The sequence below is a fragment of the Lytechinus pictus genome, chromosome 14 (assembly GCF_037042905.1).
Source record: "Lytechinus pictus isolate F3 Inbred chromosome 14, Lp3.0, whole genome shotgun sequence".
Lineage (NCBI taxonomy): Eukaryota > Metazoa > Echinodermata > Echinoidea > Temnopleuroida > Toxopneustidae > Lytechinus > Lytechinus pictus.
The window spans coordinates 16843115-16869083 of record NC_087258.1 but is presented as its reverse complement, the minus strand read 5'-3'; the positions used below and the strand labels follow the sequence as shown (position 1 = coordinate 16869083).

The window sequence follows — 25969 nt, the reverse complement described above, 5'->3', positions numbered from 1 at the left end:
TATCATCACGATTATCATCATCACCGCCACCATCATTATCATCATCACCGCCACCATCATTATCATCATCACCATCATCACCATGATCATCAACATCATCATCATCATTATCGCCATCATCATTATCACCATCATCATCACCATCACCATCATTCTCATCCTCATCACCACCAGCATCATCATCACCACATCCTCATCACCAACATTATCATCACCGCCACCACCACCACCATCTGCCCATTGTTGTCATCATCTTACGAGACATTATTTAAATTAATTTCATGACAAACAGACGCATTGAAGTATTTATGATTACAGCGTTATTTATTCTATTGAATTCATACTTGAATTTATAACTGATGATTAACACAGACAGAGCGATGGCATTTTAATTAAGGGTTCCATACAAAACATAACCCTGAGATTCAAAGAAAAATACAAAAATATGCGAAAAATAAATATTTCAAGTACATTTTAGCTCCGTTATGAACCTGACAGTGGTCATAATGGCAGTAATAAGCTGTATTCGAAGGTCTTGAAAATAAAGATAGGCAAACTTGAGAATAGTGCATTCTCTTTTTAACAATAATAATAACAATACAATATATTTTATCAAGCTTTTAATAAAATATATATCGAAATTTTGACATCAAATTGGATGAAGAGTTAATAAACAAGGGTCGAGCACCATGCGAAATACTACATCATTCACTGGTAAAGTGAAAGAAAACAAATTTCTTGACATTAGATAGTCAAAACAATCTGCTCATATATATAAGATATAAAATTTAGTTCAGAAAAGTTTGATTCCTTTCATTGAAATATTTTCTCGGAAGTCATCCAATATGGATCGTTATTTAAGATAAATTATAATATTAACAGTTGACAGAAAATCTGTTTGTGGCGGTACATTCTTTTTTATCTAAAAATATTTATCGATATGAAAAGAAAAAGTTCCTCTACGTTTTCTCGAAGACCATGTACTGAAACTCCAAGGAAATTCCTTTTTTTCCAGATTTTTTCCATAATACATTTTCGAATGTTGTACATGTAAAGATTTCAACTTTGTTAAAACATATTAAAATCTTTAATTTGATTTCATTTTATTTTACGAGAAATCTAGAAGAAACTCGGACGAAGTCTTATGAAAATCAATATCACTTCCAGTCAAATGTTGATTTAATTAACAAAATACAAGAATATCTTCATAACCATTAAAATGTGATATACATCCAAAAACTTCTACAACATATTGTTTTGATCATAAAATGAATATCTAGACATCTTGCAATATTCTTGATACACAGTCTAAAATGTACATATTTTTAAATATAAATAAGGAATATACAGTTCACAATAAGTTATATTACATAGAGACATGGTACATGACGAAGATTTCAATATCTTGAACGATAAATACACATAACAACTGCCATTGATACGTCACTTCCCTACCCATAATGCATCTGTGTACAATTTTAATTTTATACAATGATAGTTCTATACACAAACTTCAATCACATGATAATATCATGATATCATATAATAATTATATCTTACATAAATCGATTGATTGGTCATTATTGTCCTGAATACAAACAAAATTCCATATCGCACCCAACGTTGTGGAATTTTTTTTTAAATATCTATAATTAGTAATGTAAAGATGATTTTGCGACTCGATCGTCTTGGAATCAGATAAAATGATGCAAAGTGGAATAAAAACACGTTTTCGTCAACGATGTGCAATTTATTTAATTTTTTTTCCAATTGTAAAAGTAATTATATTTGTAATCATCTATTACCATCTTCTAATTGAGGCTCGTTATAATGATTTTTTTTCAAGTTATTTCAATTTTTGAATAATGAATAAGAAGATATCGTGAGATTCTCTAAACATCACAAATGACCACATGTCTATTCGCCACTAAAATGAATTACTTTTGATGAAACAACAACATAACATTACGAAATATCATATCAAGCATTTTAACCTAGAGCGTGTTTTTATAGAGTATTCCCATCCACGATGAGTGAATTTCTGTACGAACACAACAAAAATTCTCGGCGATGTTACACAGGTAACTGGTTATGGGTATGGGGGACAAGTTTTACCTTTGGAATACATAAAATACTTCTCGTTAAACAGCTAAATCATATTCTTTAAGCTTATGAGTAGAGGAATAGTTTATAAAAACACATAAGCAAAATGTTGTCGAGATAAGCGTTGCACTTTACACCGTGCAAACTAGCATGCATTGTGATAATGATTAAGACCCTTCAGTGGTTTGATTAACTAAATTAATATTTTGTTTTACTCAATATTCGATGTAGCAACTCATACAAGTTATGATATTTTGTAAAGAAACAAACTCATTAGTAAGGTATTAAAATTGTCACTCAATATTTGACAGGGTCGCCTCTCAATTTAGTTTTAAGACTCCATCAGAAATCACGTGATTTTGAGTAGGAAGGCTACATGCCATCGATAAATGCTATCGATTGAGAATCACGTGATAAGTTTGTGTCGGCCTGAATCCAAGAAGCAGACAATAATATGCCAGAACTAAAGAGTATAGGTTCCAAACCGATCACATCTTGGATAGTATCGGCCCGATCGCCGGACCTTGTTCGGCAATGTATGGAGTCAATCCACATTCATCGGTCTCGGATGAAACTTGACAACCGGTTAGTTCCCATTCGAACCGACTCGAAACCAAAATGATAACAGCAATGTCTACATGATGGCAGTAATCCATTTCACTCTTTTCGAATGTGATATGATGTATAGGCAAGGCCTTTATGACGTTGCTCACATGAATAAGTTGCATTATTTTCCTTTCACATCCAAATTTGAAAAAAAAAACGTAGAAGTAAATAAAGATTTCTCTGCTTCAAAATATCACATTTGTCCTTTACGTGGGTTGGCCGCTTGTCATAGCTGATCATTAAAATATCGTCTTCTGAGATGAGCTGGATTTTCTTGTTTTTGGTCGGAGTAAAGGTTCAAGGAAATTCGATGGTTTATCTCTAAAATATAAAATCAATGATTAGAACTCAAACTTGATAACAATCTCCCAATTTCCTTTTTTATAAAACTTCTACCACAGTGAAAGGACGTCCAACATCGACTGATAGTCTCATGTTCATCCGCTATCAATCATGATAATGGGTTATTGTTGTTGCCGCTGCAGTTGTTCAATTTCAATTTCAAATTTGTCAATTTCAAAACATCTTAATTTTGAAGGAAGCTCTAGACCGATTAGACTCCCATCAAGACTCCGCTATAGTCCGATCCAACTTGGATCTCAATTCTTCGACCTGAACTATTGTCGATGTACACTGACGCGTATTGTCCCTCCTGAAAATGGAAATTTAAAAAAAAAATGTGACAGACTTTATTTTAACTGTCTTCTTTGTTTCATTGTTTTTATAGGCCTATCCAGAACATAGAAATGTAAAATAAAGTCATGTATATGGCTCACTGCATTTATTTATTTCATACATATTTGGGCCTGCCGCATATGAGGCGCCGAATGTACCAATATTATATAGAACAATTATTTGTTATATAATCATTATTTATTAAATAATAACTATTATTTATATATAATTTACATTTTATTTGTAAATAACTACTATTATATAAAATATCATTTCTAATTATTTATATATAATTCCAAGTAATACTTCATTATTTGTAAATAATAATAGTTCGACATTCCATTATTTATAAATAATGATTATTTGTTTTTCATTATTTATAAATAATGATTATTTGTTTTTCATTATTTATAAATAATGATTATTTGTTTTTCATTATTTACAAATAATGATTATTTGTTTTTCATTATTTATAAATAATGATTATTTGTTTTTCATTATTTATAAATAATGATTATTTGTTTTTCATTATTTATAAATAATTTGTTGAGTTTTCCATTATTTATAAATAATGATTATTTGTTAAATAATGAAAACGTCTACTTCATTATTTATAAATAATTTTTTCGAGTGCACCATTATTCTCATTATTTATAAATAATCATTATTTAATGTTCGAGCTTTCCATTATTTATAAATAAAGATTATTTGTTAAATAATGAAATATCTACTTCATTATTTATAAATAATAATTTTGTTTCAATATCCATTATTTATAAATAATCATTATTTATAAACAATTTTTACAGTTTGCCATTATATACAAATAATCATTATTTATATACAAATAACCATTATTTATTAAATAATGCCATTATTTATTAAATAATGCCATTATTTATTAAATAATGCCATTATTTATTAAATAATGGAAAACTCGCTATAACATGCAAATGTGGGACCGCCCATGATATGAATATTCATGATGCGATTTCCTTTTTCGTGATTTTTCTTCACAAATTTTTGTCCATTTCCTCTTCATAATGACATTTCTTGAAGCAATTTTCTAGGGATATGGTCTGATTGTAATATTCTTCATTTTCTATATAACCTTGTCTTCGTAGAAATATCAAAAAGTGTAATTTTATACGATTTTTCCTACAGTTCACAATCCCCATAGGCGCGCGTGTATCGGAGGGACAACCGGTGAATCGACGGAGTGCTCTTCATCGAAATACTACGTTGGTTGGTCCCCGGAAGTGGCGGGCGGAATTTAGCCCGAATCCTCGATGGAAGTCGATCAAGTGCATATGAGCTGAGAGAGTGAAATATCAGTGTACTTGTACAGGCCCTTCTACTTTTTATAAATATTTATTGTTGCTTTTTTTGTTAAGTTAATTTTTCCTGGTGTAGAGATAAGTTTCAGTTCTAATAATGCACTTCAAATACATTTTGGAGTGTCTGTTTGAGGCGTTTGGGGCGATTTCACCCTGGCCCCAAAATGCTCGCAACGACAATACGGGGCCATGGTGACCCCTAAATTTTTAAAAACTTATTTTTCTATTGAAAATTATCACAAAATTCACCAAAAGTGTGCACGAAAGCCTTCGTATTTCACTTTTAAAACTCCAAAAAGTGCCCAAATGACAAGCTTGATCGCTTCGCTGTGTCGCTTTCAACTTGAGAACGTTTACGCGTAGCTGCTTCCCCCCCACCCCCCTCCTCCGAAAGAAATTCTGTATACGGCCATGCTCTAAAGAGCCTGGCACATTGATTTATGTATACTTCATTTTCATTATTTTTATCTCATTATCATCATGGCCTTACGCAGAATTTTTTCCGGGGGGGGGGGGGTGGGGGGAGCAGGACGCGCGTAAACTTTCTCATAAAAATCTTAAAAAAGCGAAGCGACCAAGCTTGTCATTTGAGCTTGGTCGCCTCGCTGTCTCGCTTTCAAGATTTTTTTGAGAAACTTTACGCGCGTCCTAGCTGCTCCCCCCCCCCCCCCCCCCGGTAAAAATTCTGTGTAAGGCCATGATGATAATGTGATAAAAATAATGAAAATGAAAAGTACATATAAATCAATGTGCCATATGCTCTTTTGAGCATGGCCGTTCACAGAATTTCTTTCGGGAGGTGGGGGCAGACGCGCGTAAACGTTCTCAAGTTGAAAGCGAGACAGCGAAGCGACCAAGCTTGTCATTTGGGCTTGGTCCCGTGGCTGTCTCGCTTTCAAGATTTTTTTGAGAAAGTTTACGCGCGTCATGCTCCGGCCCCGGCCCCCCTGGAAAAAAATTCTGCGTAAGGCCATGTTGATAATGAGATAAAAATAATGAAAATGAAGTATACATAAATCAATGTGCCAGGCTCTTTAGAGCATGGCCGTATACAGAATTTCTTTCGGAGGAGGGGGGGGGGGAAGCAGACGCGTAAACGTTCTCAAGTTGAAAGCGACACAGCGAAGCGACCAAGCTTGTCATTTGGGCACTTTTTGGAGTTTTAAAAGTGAAATACGAAGGCTTTCGTGCACACTTTTGGTGAATTTTGTGATAATTTTCAATAGAAAAATAAGTTTTTAAAAATTTAGGGGTCACCATGGCCCCGTATTGTCGTTGCGAGCATTTTGGGGCCAGGGTGAAATCGCCCCAAACGCCTCAAACAGACACTCCAAAATGTATTTGAAGTGCATTATTAGAACTGAAACTTATCTCTACACCAGGAAAAATTAACTTAACAAAAAAAGCAACAATAAATATTTATAAAAAGTAGAAGGGCCTGTACAAGTACACTGATATTTCACTCTCTCAGCTCATATGCACTTGATCGACTTCCATCGAGGATTCGGGCTAAATTCCGCCCGCCACTTCCGGGGACCAACCAACGTAGTATTTCGATGAAGAGCACTCCGTCGATTCACCGGTTGTCCCTCCGATACACGCGCGCCTATGGGGATTGTGAACTGTAGGAAAAATCGTATAAAATTACACTTTTTGATATTTCTACGAAGACAAGGTTATATAGAAAATGAAGAATATTACAATCAGACCATATCCCTAGAAAATTGCTTCAAGAAATGTCATTATGAAGAGGAAATGGACAAAAATTTGTGAAGAAAAATCACGAAAAAGGAAATCGCATCATGAATATTCATATCATGGGCGGTCCCACATTTGCATGTTATAGCGAGTTTTCCATTATTTAATAAATAATGGCATTATTTAATAGATAATGGCATTATTTAATAAATAATGGTTATTTGTATATAAATAATGATTATTTGTATATAATGGCAAACTGTAAAAATTGTTTATAAATAATGATTATTTATAAATAATGGATATTGAAACAAAATTATTATTTATAAATAATGAAGTAGATATTTCATTATTTAACAAATAATCTTTATTTATAAATAATGGAAAACTCGAACATTAAATAATGATTATTTATAAATAATGAGAATAATGGTGCACTCGAAAAAATTATTTATAAATAATGAAGTAGACGTTTTCATTATTTAACAAATAATCATTATTTATAAATAATGGAAAACTCAACAAATTATTTATAAATAATGAAAAACAAATAATCATTATTTATAAATAATTAAAAACAAATAATCATTATTTATAAATAATGAAAAACAAATAATCATTATTTGTAAATAATGAAAAACAAATAATCATTATTTATAAATAATGAAAAACAAATAATCATTATTTATAAATAATGAAAAACAAATAATCATTATTTATAAATAATGGAATGTCGAACTATTATTATTTACAAATAATGAAGTATTACTTGGAATTATATATAAATAATTAGAAATGATATTTTATATAATAGTAGTTATTTACAAATAAAATGTAAATTATATATAAATAATAGTTATTATTTAATAAATAATGATTATATAACAAATAATTGTTCTATATAATATTAGTACATTCGGCGCCTCATAGCCGCACCGGGAGAGCTTACTTAATTTGTTTCGAAGTTACGATCAATAGATTGACTAATACAACAAATACGGGTAAAGGGTCACATTTAACGATGTATCTAACCCCCCCCCCCCCATGAAGAATGATAAAATCTTGGGGAAAAAAATAATAGATGTGTAAAAAGAAAAGGGGGCATCCAGACATCAAAGTAAAGGAAAGGGGGTAATTGAAGCGATGATCTTTTTCTTTTTTTTGGCTTGTCAATTTTCTTTTTAAAAAAGTGCTAAATTCTGCACAGAGATACGATCTTACGTATACGTAAGCTCCCGAAGGGTGCTAGAGAGGGAACTATTTTCGCGCGGTTTTGATTTTCCATATCTTTTGTACATAACAAACATGGCTGCCATTTGGCCAAATTGAAGGTTGATTTTGGAAGGTCAATGTTTAATTCATGAGTAATGACGTCAAAATGCGCATAATGCCCATGTAGGATTGGATAAAACGCTCATGTTTTATACATGTCCTCATGCATTAAACATTCTGGATCTGTACCGCCCCCTTGTGGTGGGGAGGGGAGATGGGTTGTAAGAATATAAAATGGGGATAATATGTTTACCTCTATTTGAAGGAGACCAGATACTGCCACGGTGAATACTCGACTGTTACTCTCCATGCCTGATACAAACTCTAATGACCTGTATTGAAAAAAAAAGATGCATTCTGCATTCATATAATACATATCATACGTTTTTCGTAAAATAATAATTATGGTGATTACATAAATTACTTTGCTTTGCATAATCTATAGATTAAGAGTACAAAAATGTCATTCCCAAAATTATATAGTGCCATATTATCATTTATGATAATATTCACATTTTGCAGAATAATTGTCATCATAAGCAGATTGCTTGAAAAAAGACCTAAACGAAAACTTAATTACATATACCGCATTGAGCAGAGACAGAGATATAGAGAAAGAGAGGGCCGCAAAATGAGAGACTGAAAGAATAGAGGTGTTATCAAAACATTACATTTCATTTCATATCACATCATTTAATTTAATTTCATTTTATTGCATTTTTTATCATTATCATTTTTTTATTTTGAGTTCACTTAAGGATCTGTAGGGAGGAAGGGGGAGCTTGGATTTGGTTTGAAATGGGATGTTGCTCGAAAAGCGCGAAGCGCCTTAAAATTGCATTTTGCTTAATATGGCAACAAAATTTACGGGCAATCATTATTTAATATAAACATTAGTTTTTTTTAACCATAACATAATTTCGGCAGATAATTTCGAGAAAAAAAACTTGTCCAGAACGCCACATATATAGGCCTACTGAATTTATCTTCAGTCAAGTGCCCCCTCACCCCCCCCCCACCCGCCAGCGAAATGGTAATTTACAACCCGAAACAGAATTAAGTAAAATGCATATTGCATAACAAAGAAATTTATCAAAACCGTGAATAGAACACTGGGCAGAGGTGAGGGTATTGAAGAGACATGCCAGCCCAAGCATTAAATGAGAAGCACGAGATATTTAGATCTGTTTAAAGGTTTTAAGAACTATTTAAAGAGTTTAAGGCGATTATAACCAGGCACCATCCCAAAGCCCATCCCTGAAGTCAATACTATAGACCTACTCTAAAACCTATACACAAACAATCTCGTCCGCGCATCAACGTTACATTTAAAGTGTAGATTTGTAGACAAGATGAAATAAAACAAAACTAGCAAATCGAACTTTCTGAAATTAATAACCACGCTTAACGTGACCAGCTACCCCCCCCCCCCCCCGTCAAAGTAGATACTTTCCAACTTTGAAAGAAAGAATTCTGTTCCGATATCCCTTACGTTTATTTATGTCGCGAAATCCACATCTACAACACTATAACACTTGTCTAATGCTAATTAAGAATTTAGGAGCCAATGTTCTTCTCAATTTTAAGTGTAAATTAAGATGTGTTATGGTCCCCTATACTCATTACATTATTTCGTAAAAAGACGTCGCCACTTTCTTTACTGATACAGTATTTAATGGACAATCTTCTCATCAACGCTAAATTACATTGAAGACCGATTCGGCCGTGTCTTTGAGCTGTAACAAATGGGATATTGTGCTGTTTGTAGCATTTTTATGATATAAAAGAACAGATGTGCCTCTTAGATCTCTCAAATTCGCCTTGCTTCATAATTCACACTAAAAACAGTAAATTCACAGTGTACATGGTGTATATAGCCCTATACAATTTCGATCGACTCCCCCCGTGAACTTCTCAAATCTGTCATCGGTACAACAACAGTGTGAAGATGTTTCCGAATTCTTTTCATAACCTCCTGACATCCACAAAAATGAAATAATTTACATCAACTGTTTCACCAAGAGTTCAGAAAGAGAGAAACAAAAAAGATTGTCAACAAAATTATGAATCCTTCCAGAATTCTTGTTTGTGTTTATCGGCGCCGGAGACGTCATGTCCTCCTCCCAGGCGCTAAATTGGTTGATTTATTTCGAAATATGATTTTCTTGTCTCCGATTTCGCAGTGTTGGTGGCACACTTTGGAGGGGCACTTTGAAACATCATTTTTTTCATGATTTATTGAAACAGTTTCTGAATTTAACGGCCGTAACCTCCTATTCTGAACCTATTTCGTTTAAACCACACAAATATGCATGGAGGTATTCCTTTTATGCAAAATGTACTTTGCTACTTTGTAAACAGGAACCTCTCTCCAAAACTGGAATGGCTCAACCCCCTCCCTTTTTTTAATCCCCCTCTCCCCCCTCTCTCTCTCTCTCTCTTACTCTCTCTATTCATATTTTCCTCTCCAATAGAAAGCAACGAGATACCCTCATACTTGAGTAAAGTTTTTTGTCTTCTTGTACCGAGATTCTCCCAGAAAAGAACCATTCTCACGAAACATCACCATGTCAGATACTTCTTAGAAAAAAAAATCATATTACGTGTGTAACAGTACGACTGGACACTCCTTTGTGTGCCAAATAAGTCTTACAAAGTTTTGTGAAGCCGAGTTCCATTTTTTAAGATGTAAACATTTATATCAAGGGGAGTTAGCATGCAACATAATGGTCGTAATTAATATGTACAATTCTCTCGCTGCCACGTCAGATTAACTTCGGACAAACTAATGACGTTCTTCACACACCCGCACCATCTTTCATACATCAGTATCATGAGTATTATTGTAAGGGAAAAAACACTGAAAGACGCATCTGAAGCGGTACGCTATTATTACATTTACTTATACTTTTTTACTCTACTTGTGGCGACCGCGCTTTTGAGGGTCTTAAATTTGGCGTAAAATTCTTCCCGGAAAAGACGATTAAACTGAAGCAAAAGCAGTGAAAAGAAGTTGGTTTTATCACGCTGCGAGATTTTCTTCTGTGGGATTCTCTATACACGAGATCCAATCAAGTCATTTCTTAAAGGGAAGATCGCCCTTTGGTTTTAATAAAAGCATAATATGATGGGACACATACCAAAGAATGTTTGGTTGAAATCAATTAAAGAATAAAATTGTAGATTTTGAACTTTTAGATTAGTGACATTACATGCGAGCAGCTCACTCGTATATATCATGCATGTAAAATGCAATTTCCTCAGAATAATAATAATTATCAAATTAATAAATAATTTTACTCGTAAATTCTACATTATTATATCAGACAAATATTATTGAACCATTGAAATTGAAATTTATGGAATTGACATGAGCGAGCCCACATGCCATAATGAACAGTTGACCGCTTGTGACATCACAAAACAAAAATGCACATAACACTGCTATTTCTTGTATTTTCAACTCATTGTCCGTCATTTAAAGGAAAATAATTTTATAATTTACTTAGACGATATATTGTTAGAAAATACAGAGATGATGTTAAATACTATATAATTCAAACTATGACTCCTCTTTACGGCATTAACTTAATTTTGGAGCGACTTTACACTTCAGAACGAAATAAATTATGGTACTGATGAGAAGTAAGTAATTATTACACGAATTCCGAATAAAGGCCGGTGAATGGAAATCAACATTTTTTTAGGAGGGGGTTTCCTCAGAAATATGAAAACAAACTATAGGATTAGGAACGCATGAAAGTGGAGTTATTCGGGGAATGGAAATTCATATTAGATGAGAGAATGAAGTAGGACTTTTGCCAAGTCATACTTGACTTCGAATGATATTTCCACATAAACTTGATCCTAAAACGATATACATAAATTGACATTGTAGAAGTATTCTACCATCGTAACAATGGATTGAAGGTTTATTTCTATATGCAATTCAATAACGTGTTAAAACGTAGGTGACCTTCCTCCAAACGAAAATATTGAATTTCGTCTCAATTTTCCCAAGCATAAGCATTGTTACAACTAATATTTAATAATATACTTATTCTTACAACTCAAAAGACGCTTTTGTGTCCTTCTTTCATTTTTTTCTGCGGAGGAGGGGTTGGGACACCCTTTTCACCGTGGAATATGTGTGGTTTGAATGGGAATTTGACGCGTTCTATTGTTTTCGGGACAAAATGGCGGGCATTGAGTGGTGATAAAATTGTTGTCATGACAGCGGGGCATCATGGGAACGTATGCTGGAAGGTGAATGGACAGATAAAGACATTCATAACAGTTACATTATCAGAGGCGACAGTTCCCCAACGTGCTTAGACGATAATCAAGGATAAATCGTTTGATTGGCATTAGAGTAAGATTTATTCTGAAAAAGATTTGAATTCTTCTCCTTTTTTTTTTTGCTTTACAAAAGAAGTAGCGTTCACAGAGCGTGGCAACAAAATGAGCTCCGCATTTATCATGCCAGAGTTTGATAGATGCTTTGACCAGAAATTTCGTTAAAATCATACATCGCCTATACACCGACATTATTACATATTTGCTTGTAAATTTGATTTGTAATGTAGACGAGTTTACCCCCAAACGAGCTCAAACTCCTAATGCTTCAAGACAATTTAAGAAAGGGATGTATTTGATAATGACGGTGTAAAATAAAGATTTAACTCTAACTTTTGTTTAAACTTTTAAACAACTTCTTTAAAACTTTAAAACAAACAGTTAGTGACGGGCATAAACATGCTTTGAATTTAAAAACAGTTTTTAAAGTGTATACCTTTAGGAAGACCACTAGGTTTATTTTCAATTTATCTAATGCCAATTCGTCCAATTACCAACTCGTCTACAGTCATTTAGTCTACCATGAGTTCGTCCACTATCCACAGGGTTTAACTGCCATTTCGTCCACTCACCATTTCGTCGAATAACCAGTTGGTCCAATAGCATTTAGTCCATATATAATTTTGTCTAATTGGACTAAGTGTTAATTGGGCGAAATGAATGAAAAGAAAATGTATATTAGACCAACATTATGAGACGAAATGGTCATAGACGAACTTGTGATTAGAAGAAGTGATTATTGGACCAAATGGTTGTTAGAAGAAATGTTGATGGACGGAATGGCATAGGACTAAATGAATGTAGACCACGTGATAAGTGGACGATTTGCCAAATTACAATTTGGAACAGGGAATTAAAAAAACCATTCACACCAATACCAAGGTCAAATACACGATCAGAAGGAATTCCTTGAAAAAAAGTTTGAAAATGAGATATTGACATTGAGCCGTGGGTGCGGTGGAATATTTCAAACAGTCACCAATCAAGACACATTGTAATAATAATTGCAATTCTTTGTCATTGTAAGGGTTTGTGTTTTGTTTCTCTTTCCACATTAAACCGCAAAAACACCGTCATTTGTGGCAATGTACACTCCAAAAAGACAGGAAATTCTTAACGGCTGTGAATAGTGATTAGTCGATATTTATGATTTAAAATCAATCCTTAAAGATTTAAATGTTAATCTAAAAAAAAATTGATTTTTAAATCCAAATTTATTAGCATTTAATCTTTGTGGATTAATCTTAAATCTTAAATCCCAACATCGACTGGTCACTATTCACAGTCGTAACGGATTTATTTTAAATCCTTGTAATTTAGATTGTGCGTTGTTTCCCCCCGATTATGTGGACAATATTCATGCATGTGTGCATTAATTATAGCACTCCTACATTCCTTTAGCATATCCATCTACCTATCTTTTTTCCCCCTTGCATGCTCACTCCCTCTTCCTGTTCTCATTTTCAATGTGTTAAATAATTTCTTTTTTTTTATTTCTTTAATTCAATCTGTCTTTCTTACGCAATGCTTGCATGGATGCATGTTTTCATCTAAATACGTTCACTTCTGGCAATGGTCTTTTATCATTTTGTTACCCTGTTTTCAGTGAATGAATTCAAAACAGGACTACCTGGAATCCAGTGTGTACGTTAATTGTTGCTATGTCTGACAAACTTATGACAAGCTCTTGTTAGAAAGCATGCATGTCTACCATGTCTACTGATAATAGACCAGTTCGGAGTCTTCCATGGGCAATTTTGGTAAAATGACCCTTCATTCCTTTCATTACGATAGGCAGATTTCAAAGCAAGATATTATGCAAGCATGCCTTACATAGCAGGATGCAGAAATTGCATAGACTAGGTGACTAAGATAGCACGCAATGAACACTCTATGAAGGTATTTGTTGCATTTCTGCTATGAATGCAATAGCATGTGAACTGTGAAATACTGTGAAATAACTGTGAAATACCTGCCGCTAATGGACGCATTGTTGTTGTTTTTGTGGATCTATAAATGAAAATAACCGCCATGTCACTTTAGTACAAATGACCTTCTTCTGATCATGCGCAGAATGGAACTCCGAACTGGCTTATTGGCCTTCTAGTATTAATCTTTGATATATCCATATATCTATCTATCTATCTATCTATCTATCTATCTATTTTGATCACCAAGTCAGAGCTAAAAACATTTTTTTTTAATTCATTTGGTTATTATTTTTTTTAATTAATTCAATTCATTAGCTTATAAATCGAATAATTCTGTTTCCTTTCTAGTGCCATCATTCTCTTTTTTACTCTCTACAACACACTAAAGCAATAGACTCACATTAACTGGACGTTGTGGGGTGCGCCTGAAATCAATGGAACGTGTGGGAAGTTGCCAGTTCGGAGTTCCATTCTGCGCATGATCAGAGGAAGGTCATTGGTACTAAAGTGACATGGCGGTTTAATATTTAATGAGATAAGCACCAACTTTGATGTCTTGATTATTCATAATTGTTTTGAATTGGGTTTTTCATTAGATCCACACAAAAACAACAATGCGTCCATTAGCGACAGGTATTTCACAGTTGGCCAAGTATATTGATATAACAACAAGATAATGCATTCATAGCAGAAATGCAACAAATACCTTCATAGAGTGTTCATTGTGTGCTATTTTAGTCACCTGGTCTATGCAATTTCTGCATCCTGCTATGTAAGGCATGCTTACAAAATATCTCGCTTTGAAATCTGCCTATCACAATGAAAGAAATGAAAGGTCATTTGACCAAAATTGCCCATGTGGTAATTCCGAACTGGTCTATTGATGCAGAGATTCGAGGTTCAAGCCCCGGTCACATCTTTCGAATGGTGACGTTCAGAAGGTCGGTCCAGACGTAAATAGTCATATCTGATTGAGAGCTTTCACAATAACACAATTTGTTAGTGTGAGATTTGTAGTGTTAGAGTGAGAAAAAATTGCTAGTACTGGAACCTTTTTTGGAGGGGGATTTTTATCAAATCATTTCAATCCAACAATGTGGTACTTACGTGTGTCTCTGGCACATGGAGTTGATACAGATGAGAATTCGGACATTATCTCGCGGCTTGAGCTCTCTTGATTTGACGTCGGAGAGCCGCTGGCCTATGTGAAGGTTTGCAGAGAGTTGGTATATGGCTGTGCGAGGGGCTGTGAATCTACCTGAGCGGACATCCAACCCTCGCCCTCGCTGAAATGACCCGGTATCTATCGGCTGAAGACAGGGGTTTGAAGGAGAAAAGGGAATACGAGAAAAGGGTAGATGTAAAGGTAAGTCAGTTATTTTCAGTTAGAACATAATGGCTGCTCGAACATTCAGTCGAAATTATTGATCTGATTGATTTATAATAAACTAAATACGGTATTTGATTAAGAAAGGAGTTGCTAGTGATTCGTATCAATAAAGAACCGAATTAACGTAGGCTTAATTATCAAGTTTACATACAGATAAAGATAACTAAATCAAAAGTTCCACTTCTGTGGATGTAGTCATGATCGTGGCCCAAAGAACACTACCGCAAACTATCCTAATGATTTTCATGACATTATACTTTGAATTTTGCGACCCAAACGTATTCTTGCTACATTGTGAGGATCGGCCTTGGCGTGATGCTGTATTGAATTCAATTGTTCTCAAGTTCGTTGCCAAATGTCAGAACGACTCAACCGTCCTCTGGGCAATCGGCAGTCGAGCTGTGCGGACAAATAATGTCGCACACTTTCTGGACGTCAGAACGGCTCATCCAACTTCTTAGCAATCGGCAGTCGAGCTGTGCAGACGAATGTCGGTGTGTCGCACACTTTCAGGACGTTATGATCGCCATTGTGACTTCAACGTGTCGATGTGCATTAATCATGTCCCTGCTAACACTTCAATATTATTGTTATATCTGATCTAATTATTCATGCAATTACTCATAATATGTGATGGGAATTTCAATCATAGACCTTATGCACTGGCGTCACCGCGCCGCCATCTTAGAGGCTGAAGCAACAGCTTTGCATAAGGAGGAGGTCTGCTGCTGGCGATTTTCTGACAACTCCGTTTACGCGTATTCCTATATCCTCTGAGTGAGGGCGCTATGAGATTATGACGTCATGTACACAAGGGCCATTCAATTAAATCGAATCTGAACTACTCACCGTTCTAAAATTGACGACTTCAATTAGACTTTTCCCGGGAATGTCAAGGTCCCTACTGAGTTTACAATGGAAAGCGATGGGAAGGGTTGGAAGGAGCTCGAGTTCTTCGAGATTCGGAAGATGTAACTCTGTTCCTTCCGTCATGTTGAGAAGACAACTCGGACACTGAAAAGGGTTTCAAAAATAATAGAAAATTGGTTAGCAGGCATTGACATTTTGGAGTCTAGGTGACCGCAATAAAATGGAATAATTTTGAAAATCAATGAAATAAACTTATTTTTGAAAGATGTCAAAGTACATGAACATTCATGTATATCATTTTATGAATAATTGCAGAGATTAAAAGAAATTACATTACTACAATAATAATGAGTAAAAATGGGAAATCTGATTTGATTGAACTTAAGTTTATTTGGATATCTTGTCTGAATTTTATTCTTACAATTTTAGACAAGTATATAATTTCTAGCTATATATTGAATCTTTTTTTTCCCCATTGTATGGATATAAACGTATTTCAATACCTTGCTCTTATGATAAAGGGGGGGGGGGGGTCATGTTCGGATCGGAAGTGTGGCACAGGGCATGAGCACATTTCCCCATGCCCCCAAACTGGTACTGTGCCCACACTTAAAAAAAGAGTACCCTCCTTTTTTAAGTGACATTTTTTTCAATTATCACAGTTTTGGGTGGAAAATTGCTTGTCATATTGTGTGTGTGTGTGTGTGTGTGTTTCTTTAAGATGTTCATACCCATTCCACATTCTCTGAGATCCTTGATCGGCATACAGTTGTGCTCGAAAGTTAGTGAACCCAACCACAACATAGGGTTAGGGGACTCTTTCATAATGCTGAGTGATGAATATAGACAACATCACTACAATGTTCGGCGAGCCCAGAGAAACAAACTTTATTTAATGTAATATTTCATCACCCGACTTCATAATTGAATATCTTTAATATGATAGAACTTGAATACTTTAAATATGTTCATTTTCTGGTGGGGTTCACTAAATTTGGGGCACCACTCTTTCCATGTCTACAAATCCATGTGAACGGGTTGCGCCCGCATTTGAACCAGCCACCCCCACTAAATTAGTTAGTAGTGAATCATACCTTTTCTCCAATAATAATCTGCGCTCGTCTTTCTGCCGCTTCTGTTGAAAAGATCGAGAAAAACGAATAAGAATGATAAGAAAACGATTTTAGATATAAATGGAAATACGAGATCTACCTTAATAAGAAAAGTAAACAATCATCGTCTTTGTCAACTAGCGGCACGATCAAAGACTTTTAGGAACGGGATCGAAAAACTACATTTGATTTTATTCCTCAACAAACGACTTGTCAGATCTATTGAAAAATATAACCTTGAATTTGTGATCTTTCCTTCGCCATAAAAACGGTCATTGATCATCATTATCATCCATCACTTTGTAAAATTGTGTTTTAATATTATTGTTAAGGAATAATGCACAATCAAACTGGAATCTAAGTTAAGTCCTTGATCAAAGTTAAGGTAATGAAACGAGCGTAGCTGTAGCCACCACGGAGAGATCGGGGTTTTTTGTGTTTTTTTTACTTCTGCCAAGCAATTGGAATTACGTGGTCAAATAATATTCTTATTTACTTTCATTATTAAGTGTTATACTGCTTTAACAAGTCACACGTCAGGTCATGTATGTATTATTATTATTATAAAGAAAAAAAGTCTGTATACAAATTAGTGACCTCATGGCATATGTAACTTCCACATGTGAAACATTCAAAGAATCAAATCGTTTTCTGATCAAAGATTGTAAAATATATCTTTGGCACCTGGTTCAATGTAAAAAATTATCAATATTATTATCATTGTGATACAATGCGATAATCTGGGTATATTATTGTCCTCCCATAAATATATATATGTCTAGTCATATATGTTTACAGGTGTATCTCGACACAAGCACCCTTCTATAGGTTTTTACACCTTTTTCCATATACATAATTTACATACTACTTACATTCATTGTTTATTATTATATCATTGATTTGTATATTTTATATGAAAAATTGGATGAAATGTCAATCGGAAGAAAAATAAATGTTGTGTTAAATTGAAGTGGATTGAATTATAGAAGGAGACTTATATTTTTTTGCATACGACCAATGTTACCTACATGTATGTCCTTATCAATTGGTTCATTGGATAAGTATTCGTACCCCTCAAAATAGATTTTAATTTGCCCACTTTCCAGCGCGGGCTTGTTCTTGAGGTTGTTCAAGTGTGCCATTGAATTCTGCTAGTGAATCTCTCATCACAATTTAATTGCTTGAAGATTATATGCTGAACCCAATGTGTGAGGGTTAGCATCTCCGTTTAATTATGCGATGTTCCGTTTTCTTTTAGGCAAATCTCAGCTTATTTCACGACATTGATGGTAATTAAGGTGTAAATCAATAACCGAAACCGCTAAAGTGTTATTGGCTTCCATTCGCAATTAAGGGACCACACATCAGGAAATAATTCCTTTAAGGGCTATTATCGGTTGCCCCTTTAAAGCATCCGAGTTAACACTCTCTTCTACATAACTCCCATTTCCCTTTTCCTATTTCTCCCCCCCCCCCCACTTGTCGAGAAATTGAAAACGGAGCTGCGAGATCATTAACCTACAAAACCCATTCAATAGTTCCTTCAGTGGGCTTTTCCAAACCTCTCCTTCACGCGTGATGTATTGCCCACCGTCACACCTTCTTAAAGAAATATAACTGTCGCATAGAAATTTCTTTGATTCTGGCTGGAGTTGTAATATATTGCCCGTCAGTTCCCCCTTTATTAACTTCTTTGTCCTGGAAGTTAGCTTTAGAGGAAGGTTTTTATCAATGATTTGAATGAAATATGTGTCATATAAGACTACTGTTCGTTCGTATGAAGTCTTTGTAATGATCGCCAAAGCGGTATCGCACTTGTCCACGTCCGTTCAATTTAATAATAATATCATACAATTAGAAACGTTGCTTAAAATTTTAAGCAACCTTGTTTAAGCCCATAAATCTAACAAACAAATGTTCATACTTTCTTGAAATTGATTAACATTTTTAAACAACTTGTTTGAAAATTAAAACAATAGCTGTAAGAGTGACGGGCTAGTTAAACAATGTGCTTAAAATTTTAAACAGCTATCGTTTTTACAGTGAATACAATACAAAATCTAAAAAAATGCAGAAACTTCCGAAAACGGTGACACCTTTTTTTTTAAGACTAAATGTTTTTAAAAACTTAAAAACCATAATTGAACATTTATCTACACACATTCATTACCTCTTATCAATGTTCTAAATTCTGTAAGTAGTTCCTGCTTTGTGATCTGTGCCCCAGGTGGGCCGACAGGGCCCTGAGGCCCGGGCGGTCCAGCGGGCCCCTCAGCTACTGGCTAAAAAACGAGATGAAAAAAAAACGTGATTGCAAAATTAAAACATGTACGAATTTACAAATTTCTAGAACATTAGCTGTGCAGGCCTTGGATGGTTCGAGGCTTATTGTTGTGGGAGTTTCATGAAGGTGTTCGCAAGTTACGAGCGACTTTAAGAACGACTGGTGATCATTTCTTAAGGTAAATTATGCGCACCAAATTTTAATTTTTAATTTTGGATTATTTAGCTCCTAAGAAAGGATCACCAGTCGTTCGCAAAGTCCCTCGTAACTTAGGAACAACTTTATGAAACACTCACACAGGGCCCCGTCTTACAAAGAATTGCGATTGATCTTATCAACCACAACTATGGAAAGCCAGCAACTCCAACATCTCACATGCATATGTGTGGTCAAAATGTTTTCTAAATTCTAATGTAAAAATCGTATATGCTTCATTGTTTAGGCAATCAGTGTGCTCATTTTTGTTTCCGAAGGAATATTTTGCAAGTTTCCTGTATGAAAATTATGACATTGATGGATTTCCATATAGTTGAGGTTGATCGGCATTATCCATCACTGGAGGTGGCTGCAAGAATTACTGAAAGTTTCTAAAAAAAACAGCAAGGGATGTTTATACGCTGAGAGTACAAAAAGGTATATTTTTTTGAAAGAGTCAGGATTAATAAAAAGAACATTTTAATATAAAATAAGGGTTGCCTTGTGAACTGTGAAGTTAGGAAGTCGGAAACTTTTCGTCCAGGTATCTCTCGTATTTTGTGAACCACATATTTTATGTTGTAATGGCGCGTTGACGCGTGGAGCGATTTGAGCTTGCCTATTGTTATCAAATTCAATTTCAAGAATACCTGTAAAAACCGTGAAATAAGATCTTTTGGCTAAGGTGTGAATACTAATTGCTTCACGACTTGCTCCATTTACCATCACTGGTCCTTTTCTCTTCTCGTTATGTTCTCCAAAATTCACCTAGCTTACAAAGAATTGTTGAAAAAAAAATCGACTTTTCTCTTACTATTCACCCAAATGATGCGATAAAGCAGCACACCCAAGGACGTGCTAGTCGTTATGAGAGGGCGACAATTGGGCGACAAAACCGCAAAATAATGAGAGTCGCTAAGGGTCATTTCATTCTCCTGAAAGTTCTTTTTCCACCAACACCCCTGGAAGAAAAGTTCTTGATGTTGGAAATGAATTGGTTAGCGTGATTTCCATGTATGGGTCTCTCGGAAACTATCGCTCTGGTTTACTGATGGTGATTGTACACAAACGGTCTTTGGAACTTGATATTCAACAATCATCAGCAACCTTGTACGATGAACAAACTATTTTACTTTCCTAATCCTCCAGCAAGCCACAGTTTAAATATGTTCAAGGTGGGTTTGTCGTCGATCTGAAATGATTCGAGTGGGCGAAAAAGGCTAGCCAGAATGATTAAATTTTCATTTCATGACATTTTTATGAGAATGAATTTCATTTTGAAGTAAAAGGTCAAGTCCACCCTAGAAAATTTTTGATTTGAATAAATAGAGAAAATCAAACTAACTGAAAATTTCATCACAATCGGATGTAAAATAAGAAAGTTATGACATTTTAAAGTTTCGCTTTTTTTCACAAAACAGTGATATGCACAACTCAGTGACACGCAAATGAGACAGACGATGATGTCCCTCACTCACTATTTCTTTTATTTGAATTATACAATATTTCATTTTTTACAAATTTCACAATAATGACCAACTTGACCGAACCATATCGTATTAAACAATGCTAATTCCTCATTTTCAGGGAGGAATTAATCGTTGTTTCACTTGACAATGAGGAAAAAATTAGAATATTTTATAGTAAAATACAAAAGGAAAAAGTGAGTGGATGACGTCATCAGTCTCCTCATTTGCATACCAACCAGGATGTGCATATAACTGTTTTGTGAAATTAAGCTAAACTTTAAGATGTCATAACTTTCTTATTTTACATCCGATTTTGATGAAATTTTCAGTGTTATGCTTGTTGGATTTTTCTCTTTTTATTCAAATCAACTTTTTGTTGGGGTGGACTTGTCCTGTAAGGTACGGATGCCCGTACTCATATGTTCGAAGTTATGAAGGAGGGTGCCGAACTAAAGTTTCGAAGTGAAGGTGAAGAAAAAAGAGCACCAGACCTGCACTCCCCGATATTGCAGTAACATTAAACAAAGGATTCATGTTCGATTTACCACTCTCTTGTTGCTATATTGTTATTTGGGTTTTTCTTTTATTTGGTAGTACTGTATAACGAAATTCTATATATCATTTTCGCGTTGTAGTTATTTGGAAGTACATGTATACGAAAATAATGAGTATCATTTTCGTGTTTGGGTGTGAGTCTGAGTTCTATCATAATCAGTAGTAATTGATTGCAAATGTAATTTAAGTTAAATGGCACAATAATTTGGTTTTGTGTCATTCGAAAAACTTTATAACTAAAATACCTATATTGGTCGTCGGACTTCAAAAATGATGTTTGAGGTTTTGAGTATACTCAAATTTACGCCACAGCAGCCTGTATACTTCAGGGTTTTTCTATCTCTCTTTTCTTTAAATAAATGAGTTACATCGAACTTTAGTTCATACCCGTTAAGCAACCGTGTAGACCATGCAGACTAAAGATCGTTTTGCCAGTTTAGGAGCGGTTTTCTTAAGGGTCTAATAACATTGTCAAACCTTCTTTTTGAAGACTCTTGTCATCCCTGTCACAAATAATCAGAAGAATAGAAAGAATAACTGTCAATCAAAACAAGAATGACAGGGGGTCCATCTTAACGCTCTGGATGATTCTAAACTAAGATACATAGAAGAAAAGCTTTCAGTGTTGGGGTGTCATCACCGGTGGGCTAAGCCCCCTCTAACCCCCCGAGCCCCCTCCCGATGACAATTCAACGGACACCCGTAATGCTTGAAGACGTCGTGAAACAAAGGATGGCTTCCCAGTGGCGCTTCTCAACAGGGCAACGGACAAGGGGGAGCATTCCATGAAACAAATAGTCAGTGATCATCACTGATTATCGTTATAAGCTACTGAAATCCTCGCACCTGATTGGCTCGGAGCAAGTTTTTCAGTCACTGACAAGTTGTCTCATGAAACACTCTCCTAACTTACATGGCCTAGAGGGTACCATTCCCAGTTTGCTTCTACAAGCTTTTCGTCGTCTTGAATATGTCAAGAGCCGTCGCCTATTGTCAGGTGGTATTGATGAAAAACACTAAGGAGAAAATGTGATTGGATTGCTGGGTCGAGTGTATGCATTTGGCGTGATTGTTGTGGGTGCTTTTGAACTGAGGAATGCCGAAACGATACACTTTACTTGGTGAACGCCTGGTTTTAATGAAGTAAGATCACCATTGGTTGTCTCATAATACACCAATTAGTTTGTCTTTACAGTTTCAGGTTTCTGTGACACCTTCTTTAAAGGTTTTGTTTGTTCTTCTCTCAAATTTCGGAATGTATTAACAAGTTTAGTTCCGAAATTGCAATTCATTCAAATGTTGCGACATCAAACCAACTCTGTTCCGTCATTTGTTAATATTTCAGAAGATTGTAAGTGATAACACATAGATGTATATTCCGAAAAATAAGGCTATACTGTCTTCATGAAACCTCTAAAAGTGGTCGTATGGTGATCTTGAAGCCAAGAAAGTAAGCTCGATGAAAGCCAAAATCACCATTGTCAAAACGAATAATCGCCAAATTTCGATGAAAATGTCACAAACTTGAATATTCGTCGATGAGCGAAAACTCGCTGTTATTATTATATATTCACGGCCAAAGTCGACAAATTGGCTACCAAAATTCACAAAACTTTAAGCACAGTGATTTGTCATCGAGTGTTCTTCAGGGCCACCATAATATTGATACATTACTTATATGTGGCGATGGAACAGATAAATGAATAAAAACAGTGACTACTCACCAATCTTCTTGAATTCTTTTTGTCTTTATTTTTCTTCTCGCATTTCTTTTTCGATGATGTCGATGACGATGTCGACGTTGAGGATCCCGATGCCCTCGATGAATGGCGAACGAACGACAACCAACTTCCTTCGGGGTCGACTTTGCGAGGTGGATCATCTGTCTGCTGCAAATTAAAAGAAGGAAAAATACTATAACGTTCCATGTTGATGAACTCATTTTGTGCGTTAACCTTTACATTTTGTAAATTTGTAAGGAGTTCGTTGACTTCTATAGTGCAAAATCATCGTCTTCTAATTGAAGAATTTGTACACAAATTATATCATGAATCTTGGGGAACATTCATGATATAATTTGTGTACAAATTCTCTTTTATCATACTATACTCAGAAGACAATCTATTCAATCTAGTACAAATTTGCAACCTGATACGATTTCACTAGAAATGTTTCTCGATTGCTTGTTCTTAAAATAAGAATTGGGCATTATTTTATTGAAAGATAGTTAAATATTAGAATATTGGTCAAATTCAGCCATAACATGTTCATGACGATCTTAAACAGATACTATATAGTCAGACGTACATTCAAATAAGTAAATTCTGTTATACTTTCAAGATTTTGTTTCTGTTTAAGGTAACTCCCTTAGGAACTCGACAGGACAGCTTTTGCTGGTAAACGCCGAGCTGGTATGTAGAGTACCGAAATGTGACATCAGTTGCCATGGTGTCATGGCGGGCTGGTTCTAAACAGAGTCGCAGCTGACGATCGTATGACTTTGGCTAGTCTGAAAACTCCAATAGCAGCCATTTTCTCTTATTCATTCGGCGGGTTCATTTGTTTAGTACCAGGCCGCCATGACACTATGCCAACTGACGTCTAGGTTAATCAGTGATAGTGGCTGACGGTTTAGACGACATACATGACTCTCGGGTCTTTTATCAAAGTGGAGACAATGACAGAGTGGGGATTCGAACTCACAACCTTGCGATTATGAGTTCAATGCTCTAACCACTGGACCACCTCGACCCGCTTGCTCTAACCACTGGACCACACAACACAATTCTCTCAACATTAGAGGAGAATCGTTGATTTAGAACACAAGGGGCAAACACTGACAATGAGATCGTTTTTTTTTTCATTCTGAATACTTTATCAGTCCGAATGAAACCGTTGGTAATGAAGAATTATGGAAGTATGATGAATACACTTTTAAGATAAAATTTTATTATGTATATTGTCACATCGAAGCGCAACTTTAATCGTCATGTCATGTTCGAAGATTAGGTTTCTGAAGTCACTTTTTAAATCAAAACTTACTAAAAGGGATTGTGACCAATTTGTTTCAAAAATTAGATTAAAATCTAAAAAAAAAACGCTAGACAACTGGAAAGGTAGTAAAATCGAACACGCGTCTAATTTTCGCGGAAAATCCATCAAACACTTGAGTCTACGGAAGCCCTCGGTTTATCTGGTTACCGCAACGAAGGATCAACACCTTAGCGTTCGAAATCCATTCTATATCGACACCTTAAAGGATTTTAATCCCTATTTCAAACATGAAACCACATGAAAGAGCTCAAAGGTGCGAAAAGCTAATGCTTACCAACGGAACATACTTTATCACCATTTTAATCTCATTTACAAAGCATCCGATCTTCTTCGAGCCCTGGTCACACGTTGCCGCAAAAATGCATCGCCAGTGATGTGGTTTCAAATGAAATTTAATTGTACAATTGCTTCAAAATATACTTTATCATTATTATTAAAATGTACTTTTCAAAACATACGAATATTTACAATTCTGTTTAAGTTTCTTTTGTATAAGCTTCAAGACTTTGACTGAGTCTCGATCGAAGTAATAATTATACACGGCATGAAATGTAAATATTCACATTTGTTTTCGAGTGTTCAAGACTCGGGGGCGTCCCCGCTTTATGTTCCTATAATTATCATAAAATTATCATAATCATGTTATGGGTTTAATAATATAGTATAAGCTGAATTGTATGTTTGTGCAAACTGATTGCCAAATTACCAGTTGATGGTGTCCAAATTTGTAGAATAAATGTGAATATTGTATGTGTTGATAGAGGCAGCCCCTCCTCATTATTGAATATGAGCTAAATATTGCAAATTAATGTTTTTGCAAAATTCAACGAAAAAGGTAACAGCGCGACAATCAGTTTATAGTAATTTTAAATAAGGTCTATCTGACTCAAGTTATAGGCCTAAAGCTGATGTAAGTTATTGTGTGACCGGGGCAGTAAGTTCAAAACAGTTGACGACGCCTTTTCTAAACTTTACCTTTTCCTCGCCTTCTTTTCGAACCCGATAAATGTTCTTTACGCGAAAATCAAACAGTGTTATAGTCGTTGATTACAAAGGACAAAG

At 35.0% G+C, this 25969-nt stretch overlaps 1 protein-coding gene across 1 annotated transcript; it reads right to left on the bottom strand.

Moving 5' to 3' along the window:
• Positions 1 to 303: 303 nt before the first annotated feature.
• On the bottom strand, positions 304 to 23738 carry LOC129275778 (adipolin-like). Its single transcript, XM_064109481.1, has 7 exons — positions 23578 to 23738; positions 19521 to 19632; positions 17333 to 17373; positions 16218 to 16382; positions 15086 to 15288; positions 7945 to 8023; positions 304 to 3361 (listed from the first exon to the last, which is right to left on the bottom strand). Exons 4-7 carry the CDS (start codon positions 16359 to 16361, stop codon positions 3263 to 3265), a joined length of 525 nt encoding a protein of 174 aa, XP_063965551.1. The 5' UTR covers positions 16362 to 16382; positions 17333 to 17373; positions 19521 to 19632; positions 23578 to 23738; the 3' UTR covers positions 304 to 3262.
• Between the last annotated feature and the right edge of the window lie 2231 nt (positions 23739 to 25969).